Source organism: Charadrius vociferus, unplaced genomic scaffold (assembly GCF_000708025.1).
Source record: "Charadrius vociferus isolate BGI_N301 unplaced genomic scaffold, ASM70802v2 scaffold1096, whole genome shotgun sequence".
In the NCBI taxonomy this organism is placed as follows: Eukaryota; Metazoa; Chordata; class Aves; order Charadriiformes; family Charadriidae; genus Charadrius; species Charadrius vociferus.
The window spans coordinates 129692-139862 of record NW_009649045.1 but is presented as its reverse complement, the minus strand read 5'-3'; the positions used below and the strand labels follow the sequence as shown (position 1 = coordinate 139862).

Below are 10171 nucleotides of genomic sequence, written 5' to 3'. Positions count from 1 at the left end.
CTGAGTTTCACTGGAGAAAAAGGAGGTCCGACACAGTACAGACTGGTTTCAAAATGCCACCCCTGGAGTGAAGGGCAGACTCCGATTACCTTGTAAACCTTTTGGAAGGTCCATCGTTTTCACCAGCTCCTCCGCAATGTCAAAAGCATTCAGTCCACTTAATTTCTTCTCCCAGAAGAGCTGACATCAAAGAAAGTGTTTATTGGCACAAAACAGAGAAACAGAATTGACAGCTACACAAAGCATCTGCTTACTATCCAAAGCGGGAAGGCGGCTGCTGCAGACAATTCTATATTGGATTTACTATCGCAGGGGTCTGCCGCGTCCGAGGGCAGGGAACAATCCTCATCGCCAATCAGTCCCACAACTCTGTCCTGATTTGCTGCCTAGAAAAAGACTTTATTTTCTTCCAGGGACTGGTACTTTCACTCCTTCTGAACCAGAACAGCAAGGCAAGGCTTGCTGGCTTCTGTCTAAGTGCACGTACTGTGGGACAGCCTTTTTTACCCTCCCATGCCTCTCTGGCTGTCTCACATATACCACAGAAGTTAAGGGATACAAGAATTGTATCCAAGCTCTTCCCAAGGTAAAACATTATTTTATTCCTCTCTAGCAGTTTCTCATGAGAAAAATCACGTCTAGTCCTTTACTGTATTTTGAATCACAAGTCCTCCTCAAGCTTAAGGACACATGAATGCAGAGTTTGGTAGATACTATACCTACATACACCCCCAACCCTCGATCTACATGTATAAGGAAGCTCAATGAATAGCTAGGGTACCATTTGTCTTACAAGAAAGCAATTTTATCTAGGTTTTGAGAAACTAAGATTTTTACCCCAAACAGTCCACACACGTCTCCTTTTCACGCTTGTCAAAATCTGGGCGCAACTGAACTCGCATTACTTTTCCAATTACCAGCTCCCAACTAGGGGAATAAGGACAGTCACAGCCAAAACACACAGGCTGGATATTCTCTAGCCTATGACTTTGAAATACATGAGTTTTAAGCCAGCGCGTGACGGGACTTAGCACTGCTTTCAAATTTTGAAGAAACATCTAGAGTCTGCTGACCAGAGGTTAAAATATACTGCAGTCCGGTAAAATATTTTAAAGCTGTAATTTAGCAGACTCTTAGATGTATAATGCACAGAAAGACAGAAGAAAGAGCAAGTTTGCCCTATTCCATGCTATATAATAGAAACTGTAGCCCCTTGCAGTCCCTTAAGGGGCTCCAGGAGAGCTGGAGAGGGACTCTTGATAAGGGAGGGGAGTGATGGGATGAGGGGTGATGGTTTTAAACTGGAAGAGGGGGGATTTAGATGAGATCTGAGGAAGAACTTCTCTCCTGTGAGGGTGGTGATCCCCTGGCGCAGGTTGCCCCGAGAAGCTGTGGCTGCCCCATCCCTGGAGGTGGTCAAGGCCAGGTTGGACGGGGCTTGGAGCAACCTGGGCTGGTGGGAGGTGTCCCTGCCCAGGGCAGGGGGGTGGCACTGGATGGGCTTTAAGGTCCCTTCCAACCCAAAGCAGTCTATGATTCTATGAAAATGAAATATATAAACCAGTATGTGTATCTGTATTATACATACAGCATATATCTTTTTATATATACATACATAAAAACCTCTAAAGGACCTTCTCGGATAACTCCAATGTTGTCATAGCAAAGAAAAAGGATTATGTGAGGAAAGCAGAAGCAGAGCCTCAGAAGCTGCATTACAAGTAGTAACGTGAGCAGCAAAACGACACAGATCCAATGACAGACCTTTGTGTACCGGGGCTGATCCCTGCGCTGTGTAAGAGATGGCATTCGCACATCAATCTGCACTCCCCAATCGAGCTCTACCACAACAGGGATACAAATCTCTACCCAGCTCAGTGCTTTGCATATCAATGTCATATCTTTAGTGTCCTCTTTTATTGTCTTAACTAGCCAAGGGGTTAATAGGAATAGCCACAACACTATGAACACATATGCAGAAAAAAAAAACCAAAACCCCAACAACCACCAAACAAACCACCCAACTCCATTCCAAATAGAAACTCTCTCACGCTTCAGAAAGGTAGTTTCTAAGTTTGCAGAAAAAGTTTTCAGTGTGAGAGGTAGGTAGTTTATAGGGTATTTTTAAGTTTTATTGAAATCACTTTCCCTCTTGGAACACTATATTTTAATTCCACCAGACCTGCAAGAGTTTAAAATGCACTGATAATTGATACCGATGACGGCACTCGAACAGAGTAATGGAGCTGAACACTTATTTCCAAAAGGTACAAAAGGTATGCTACTTAGGAAAGCATCCGCAGAATCCCAGGTGTGAGCTCCGCAGAGGCAACAGGCTGCCAGTTCTGGGTAACGTTAATAAAACTAGAAGGCCTTCCAAAGGCCGCTTTGAACCGGGACATCTTATTTTACAACTGCAAAGCCACACTTGTCCTAAGCACACTTTTTTGCATCCTTTCACTAGGCAAAATTAAGCTGAAAGATTTCCTTGAGTTTTGGTGTATTCTCTTGTTTGCAAATATGCGGTATGATAAGAAAAAGATGTTGATTTTGTATTAATAATGACATTCCAAGTGAATTTATGACCTTATTCATACAGGTAGAGTTAACTATTAATGATGCGCACATCTGACAAAAGGCCCATGTAGGCGGTACAATACACACTCCACATCATATGGAGTCTGTACCAGAACAGGGATTTCTTGAAACACAGAATTCTTATACAATTGGAACATTTTACAATGATTGCAATTACAATATGAATGTCCTCTGAAGTGGTTACAATGTCTGTCTAAATTTGTACATACTTACTTTCGGCATTAAGGAAATGAAGGCTCAACTACAACAGAATTGCAATCTATAACTAAGGTTGGAGTCTAGTTATAAAGCACAGTGCAGACAGCATATTAACTAAATATTGGAAATGGGGTTTGTTCTGATTTTAAAAGCTGGGAGCACTGTAAGTTACTGTTGCTGAAATATCAGAGACTTCAAATTGCCAGGGACTATTTGTTCAGCATCACAAAATAAAAGCGGTTTATTCTGGGACCCTCCCCAGCAGCAAAACCAGGAGTTTCTTAGTTCTGGAGAAGAAGGTACTAAGCTGCGAGTGTTACCTGCCGGGGCTGGTCCACAGCTTTCTGAGGATCACTCTTCACCTTGTTGCTGGGATGGTTTGTGATCTTTGTGACAGGTTGTTTGAATATGGAGGCCGTCTGTCTGACGGGCAGTGCTGTGTTCAAATCAGGCTTGCCCTAAAAATTTCAAACAAAAGGAGGGGGAAACCCACAAAAAAAAAATTAAATTGCTTAAATGCTGCTACAGCCATAAAGATGTACAGCAGGGAAAGGAAGAGTTCATGGACTAGAAAACTTGTCTGATATCAAGCTGTTTGAGTCAGACTGCTAAAAATGTGTAACTACATTCAAATCTTGTCTTAGACTAATCAAAATTAAACTGTTTTCCACTTTTTCCACATTCTACTTAAGACAGTAGCCTCCTCTCATTCTAGTTTATACACACTGGTTTTATCCCAATTTTGACAGAAGTTAGGAGTCAGAACACTGAGTTTGCACTTTGGCAAGCCACCTGTAGGTCACCAAAACAGAAGATTTCAACACAATGTTTGTAATAATTAGAAAAATTATGAAGTGGGATTTAGAGACTGTTTTAAACCATTCTGTTTAATCCAGTTGTGGAAACCAATAAACAAATCAATGCAGCTGGAACCTTGATCACTTTTTTTACCTTCGGTTCTTAACAAAACTCAGTTTTTAAACGGAGCTCATAACAATCCAGTTTTCACTACAGGACTGCGTTTTATGTTAGTGGGAACACAGGAAGACCATCCCTCGTTCCCGAGATCTAACATGCAAGCCTTGAAATGGCTGTAGGACATACTTTGTTCTTGAGGACGCAGACACCGTGGCTGCTTAACATATTTATTCATGAGATGGAAAAGTATGTATTCAGGACAAATATCATTCCGAATCACCTGTGTGATAATTCACTTGTAAGCCAATTCATACATTTATTGAAATGTTTGGGTAAAAGCTCCATCCCTGGAGGTGTTCAAGGCCAGGCTGGATGGGGCTTGGGGCAACCTGGGCTGGTGGGAGGTGTCCCTGCCCAGGGCAGGGGGGGGGAAACTGGATGATCTTTAGGGTCCCTTCCACCTCTATCCATTCTATGATTCTATGAATTGTTAGCCTGTGAGATGTGTGTTAGTCACTGGTCTCTGCAGCAAGGCACGTTTCTTTTAAAATACCACTACAGCACGTAGTGCTAAGTAAATGTTCCAATCACTCCGATTATGATGATTCTTGACTGGTTGACATATTTAGAAAGTAAGCACTATGCTATTTTCCACATTTAATGTTTAGGTGCATAGACGTAAGCTTTTGGGTTCTGAGAAAGCTTTCAGCATCCGATGAAGATAGTTAAGAATTAGTTGAGGCAATCTATCCAGCCAGGCAGCACACCGACATCACTGTAATCTTCACTAAACCTTAACAATCGAAATTACCAGGGACCAAACACACGCTCTTTTATTTTGTTCTACAAATAGGCCTCACCATCCTCTTGTCCCTTCAGCTTTTTGCCCCAAATGCATCCCCTCGGATCAACTCCAAAGCTGAGACACCAGCATGGCCCACAGATAGCCCCAGCCATCCCTGCTGCCCCACGCCACTGCTCCCTCCTCTCCCAGACTGAATGCCGGAGAAAAGCGGAGCTGCTGCACAGCCACAGGACTCAGCTGGAGATGTGGGGCTCTGGAGGAGATCATGCAGGAGAAGGTGACCTCGCACTTCATGGAGGGGAAGAGAGAAAGACGCCAGCTCTCCCTCCAGCCCTTCCGTACACAAGATTTAGCAGTACCACAATATTCTTCCATGGCATCAGTGCCCTGGAAGAATCAGTGAATCGCAGTATTTGTCCAGCACCTCGTAACAGAGATGTTGCTATCTCATACCACTCCAGTTTCACACATTAATTGCAAATCGCTTAATTTTCAAGCTAACACAGCCATTGCTGTGCAAGGGAGTCTGGCCAGTCCAACCGCAGACAGAAAGGTGCCACTGCATCTCAGTCTTACTTTGGCTTGGTTGGAACAGTCATAGCGCATCCTCTGTCTGTTCTTGTTCATTTTATTCATCAACATTTTTCCTGTGCGGAAGTCGAAAGTGCTCAGGTCCATCGAGCTCCCCAGGTAGCGTGCCAGCTGGGGCTTGCTTCGGAACTTTTTACCACTTGGGCTGAAAAAAAATAAAAATCACAGAAAAGAAACAAGGAGGGAAATTAACACCCTCTGGACTTCAACACCAGCACTTGCCACAACTCAGGAGAGGCAAGTTGTATTTCCTTCATGAAAAAAAAAAACGTGTGCTGCGCTTCCTAGAATGAAGCTCACATTAAAGTCTAATGGATGTTATTGCTTTCATATCAACTCCTTTCTCATGATTACTGTGGAAGAGACAAATTAAGACAAAATAAGACAAATCGCACTAAAATGTTTTTATATGTAAAGAGGAAGATTCAGACCAGGTATAAATTAACATAGCGTATTCATACCATGACTGACATGGGAGATATCAGCACAGATGTATTTATCTTGTCTCAAATAATAAATGCCCATTTTCAAGCATAATTTCTTCTCCCAGGAGTGTTATGTTTGACCAGCACCACAAATATCTCAGCAGATTCCTTCTCCCCCTCCTTGAGTAGCACATTCAGGTTTGAATACACGTCTTTGGTAGCGTTTTGAACACTTCACTTTAGGATTATACAGTAGCAAGGAGAAAGAACAGAAGTTAACTGCTGACAAGCTGCAAAGCAAAGAATTACAAAGCTTAAGTGATGCGAAAATAAAGGTAAAAACTTTGGAAAACTTTCCATTAGTGGCAAAACAGAAGAGAGATTCTTTTTAAACACCTGGTTTCACATGAAAGACTACAACCTGGCAAGCGGGCACAAAGTACTCCAACTCCTCATTGTTGTTTGTTTGGTTTTTTGTTTTTTTTTTTTTTTAAATACCTTCTGTGCTACTACAAACACTGCTCCGTAAGATCTTTTATTTTTTATGCAAAAAATATGCCAATGTGTTATGACGGCAGTGTAGAACTATACAGACAATAAACACGAACTATCCTTCACGTTCTCATTTAGCATCATAACAACGCCTCTTTACTGCCTTAATTCCTCTCATTTCTGGTTTTCTGCATCTTGCAACTTGCATATTCAATCTTAGCACCCATCTGGCAGAAGCTCACTCCACAAACATCTACCATGTTAAACACAGGTTAGTTGGGTGAAAGGCATTTTAAGATCAAAAATGCTAGTTAACACCTCACCCCAATTTATCCATTTTCTTCTTTTAAAGAGCAATTAGTAGTGTTAGAACATTTTTTTTTTCAGCCATATTGCATGGAAGCGGGGTGATCTCCTCCCTAGCCTACAAATACCCTCCGCTCTCAATGTGCCAAGGATCTCACGTAGAAGACGTAAGGTCACATCCCAGTGAGACCTCACCAATACGTAGTGGTGGCACCCATGAGTCGAACAACTCAACTCAAAGCAACTTCATAACATCCAAGTGTTGAACTTGAGATGACGAGAAGCAGTACCTACATATTAGAGTCCCTGTTTTTAATACTGAGGAGAGAAGTGGTATCAATGCAACTTATTCCTGCCGGAGATAAATCAACACCAAGGAGGTTCAAATGCTCTCTGAGGACTGTTCGGGCTCTGGGATTAAGATTACCTTCTGTTATTCCTGAAGCCTGAAATGCAGGCTACTTGTTTCAAGGTTTCTACTTGAAAGCCAAGAATAACTTGAAATAATAATGTTGTCACAGGACAACAGGAAAGAATATTACAGTTAAAACATTTGAGCATTCAGTTAAAACATTGAGCACCACTCTACCACAGTGGTGGTGTTCACACTGGTAAGATACTAACAACCTCTCTGGGGTCTTCTCAAAGAAAAAAGCCTCTTTTCATCACGTTATCTGTTTCCCTGAAGCCTTTATTAGGTGAAAGGTCTGAAAAAAATAGCATAAGCATAGAATTTCTAGTACGGGACAGTGGCAAACCAATTAGTCCAAGTCAGACTGTGTATTCAAAAAAATAGATTAAAAAAATACAAGAAGAACCAAAGTATTATAAGCTCTGCAAAAACTGAGAGACAAAGTTAATATGAATTATACTAAAACTGAAATACGGAAAAAGTCTTTCAAAGGACTTACGACCAAAAGGTTGTGGTCATCCCTCAAACAGCATCTGCTTAGGAAGCTCCTGGCCCCGATTGCTCCCAAGCTGCTTATCCTGCCCCATATCTACTCACCACCATCACCGCTCAGGCATGAGAGCGCCCAGGCAAATGCAGTTAACCAGATGGGGAAAAGAATCCACCTTTAGAGGGCACAGAGAAGAGGACGAGGGTGGTGAGCCCCTGGGGCAGGCTGCCCCGAGAAGCTGTGGCTGCCCCATCCCTGGAGGTGTTCAAGGCCAGGTTGGACGGGGCTTGGAGCAACCTGGGCTGGTGGGAGGTGTCCCTGCCCAGGGCAGGGGGTGGCACTGGGTGAGCTTTAAGGTCCCTTCCAACCTAAACCAGTTTACAACTCTATGAAACACTTTATCACTGGTTATTTGTAAGCTGGACCAGTGGACTATAGAGCTGCACAAACACTCAGGACAGAAGATGACATAGACAGTAGGAATAAACAGACAGGAACAGAGACTGGGTCCAGACTCAAATCTGAAACCACTTTTTAAAAATATAAAGTGAGTTATACACCTTAATCCAGAAAGAGGAATAACCAAGTCCAGTAGCTTTTAGGCCAGAGCCATCGCTGCCATCAGTGAAGCCAAGAAGAGAAACTCCTACAATATGAAGAATATGACATCGCTTCCTCTTCCAAGATCTGCACCTCAGTTTAATGTCTTAATAATTGTAAAAATAACACATTACAGTGAATTGTGCACTTAGAAGCACAGCATAACTTCCAGAACAACAGAGACAGATATACTCAAAGACAGTATTTTAAATGAACATCACCCTTCAGCTTTTTTGTTTAGTATCCTTTGTAGTAATTTTTGCAACGGATCTGAAAAATTGCTCAAAGTCCACATACATCTAAAAAAAAACCCACCTGAAATGACTGAGAGTCCTGTCTCTTCCCGGGGAAGCTTGGCCCAAAGGAAAAGCACTGAAATGTTCAGAAGAAAAACTTTTATTCTGATTATGTCTTGAAAAAGGCAATACCATAGCAAGACTCTGAGGCAACAGCAGACCGGGGAACAAAGCTACAACTCACAAAGCCAACAGTAAACTTGCTTGGTAAATGCAAACAGAAAGAAGTGGCTGGTGTGCTCTGGAGCTCCTGGGGTCCCCCTGGCAGGAGCCCTCTTGGTAGGACACAGCCACTGAGGGCACCTACAGATACCTGAGAGGGTCAAGGGGGGGTGGGGGGGCAGGGGACGGGACGGGGGACAAAAAAAAGAAAAAAAAGCAGCCAAAGCCCCACAAAACTTCAGCAGTGGGATTGCTTGCTGCATGTCACAAGGCACAGAAACAGTAAACCAGCATTTATGAAGTCTGAATGCTGTTAAAATGCTTGTGTGCCCTTTAAATGTCACGAAATTTATCTCTTCCCACTCCAGAGGAAGAGCTTTGCTCTGCACTCCTGTTTCTGACACACAAAGACTTTGAAGAGACCCAGAAGAGACATCTTGGTGCAAAGCTGCAAAACCCGACCTCTTCTAAAGAACACTGATGCTGCGAGCGCACTGTACTCGGCTCCCGAATTAAACTCTTTCACACTTCAGGTTACGAAAAACAAAGCAACCGCAAAGTTGCAAGCGATTTTACATGCTCATCCATCAAAAGCTCCAACACATTATGTGCTTGCACAGCCTGGCCTCACCGCTAAGAAAATGAACCCGGCGCGGACGGAGGGGTGGTACGAGCAAACCCAAGCCACACTCGCTTGTTATTCAGAGTTTTTGGGCGCGGATTAAGCTGAATGCTGGCAGTCTATTGAAGGGCCAAGCGCTGCCAGGTGCCCGCTGCTCTCCATGTGCCGCTCACCCTTTGTTTCCTGCCTTATATTCTTAAGGAGAGAGCGACTGCAAGCCCAGGCCCTCCTCCCTCATTACACAAGTCTCCTCCCCTCTGCTCTCCCCATTTAGCCTACGAAGGATCTGCACAACTTGGAAAGCGAGGGACAAAAGACAGAAAAAAAACACGAAAAACCAAACGCAAATCCGAACAAACCCAGGCGTTGCCTGCATTTTACAGAAATGGAGACGGGAATAACCTAGGTTAAAAGGGCGATCAATAGCATATGCCCAAAGCTTCATTTCCTCACTGGCGGGGGGACACGGGGATAATGTGAAAGGTTTTTCCTTCTCTGTTGCAATCACGCTCCCTCCTGTGTGGAGCTGGGGAGTCACAGCCCACCCCAGTTGCACTGCTCCAGGCACAGGCCAGGGGTCCTTGAGGTGCTGCACGCCCCCCGACACTGCTCCCTAGGGAGAGACATGTGCTCTGGGACACCTCACAGGCTGCTACCATCAGTCCCCACCTCTGACAGCATCTTCACGTTATCCCCAGCTGCAGCATCTGCACCCAGTCCCGCTTTCCCCGGGTAAGTACAGAGATACCTGCAGCTTTCACCAGCACCGCTGTGTCAACAAGCGAGACCAGGTGACTCCTCCAGCTACCATAACCCACCCCACATCGTCACACCTCCACGCAGCGGCATCTCCTCATCCCTCCGTAAACGGGTACCAGCCTTGGGGGACTGAGATGGCCTGTGCCACCACAGCTGGCCCAAGCAATATCTACATGCCAGCTGCAGGGTGTAAGGGATGCTCCCTGCCCCGCAGGGCAACAGCGTTGTCTTTGCGCAGTAACTTGGGGTTCAACCACAAAAAAACACCCAACCAAAAAAAACCCCACCAAACTCAACCCTCCCCCAACTTTGATACACACAAAATCCCTCAAATTCCCAGAAGCACCCCACCACTACCTAAGAACCTGAGTGGCAGTCCCACAACAGCCCAAATACAACAATTTTTGTAAGGCTCATCTCAAGCATCAAGAGAGTTGCACTGGACGAGCTGTGGGTAAAACAGAACAACTGAGAAAGACCAAAGTACGGTCTGAATA

General features: G+C 44.1%; 1 protein-coding gene across 1 annotated transcript in view; it reads right to left on the bottom strand.

Annotated features, from left to right (window-relative positions):
* MBD3 (methyl-CpG binding domain protein 3) overlaps positions 1-8751 on the bottom strand; it is a 14558-nt gene extending 5807 nt beyond the window's left edge. The window contains exons 1-4 of the mRNA XM_009887934.1: positions 8727-8751; positions 5096-5268; positions 3117-3254; positions 90-180 (exon numbers count right to left, since the gene is read on the bottom strand). Of these exons, the coding sequence (XP_009886236.1) occupies positions 90-180; positions 3117-3254; positions 5096-5197 (331 nt within the window). The 5' untranslated portion in view covers positions 5198-5268; positions 8727-8751. The remainder of the gene's footprint in view (positions 1-89; positions 181-3116; positions 3255-5095; positions 5269-8726) is intronic.
* Positions 8752-10171: the final 1420 nt, after the last annotated feature.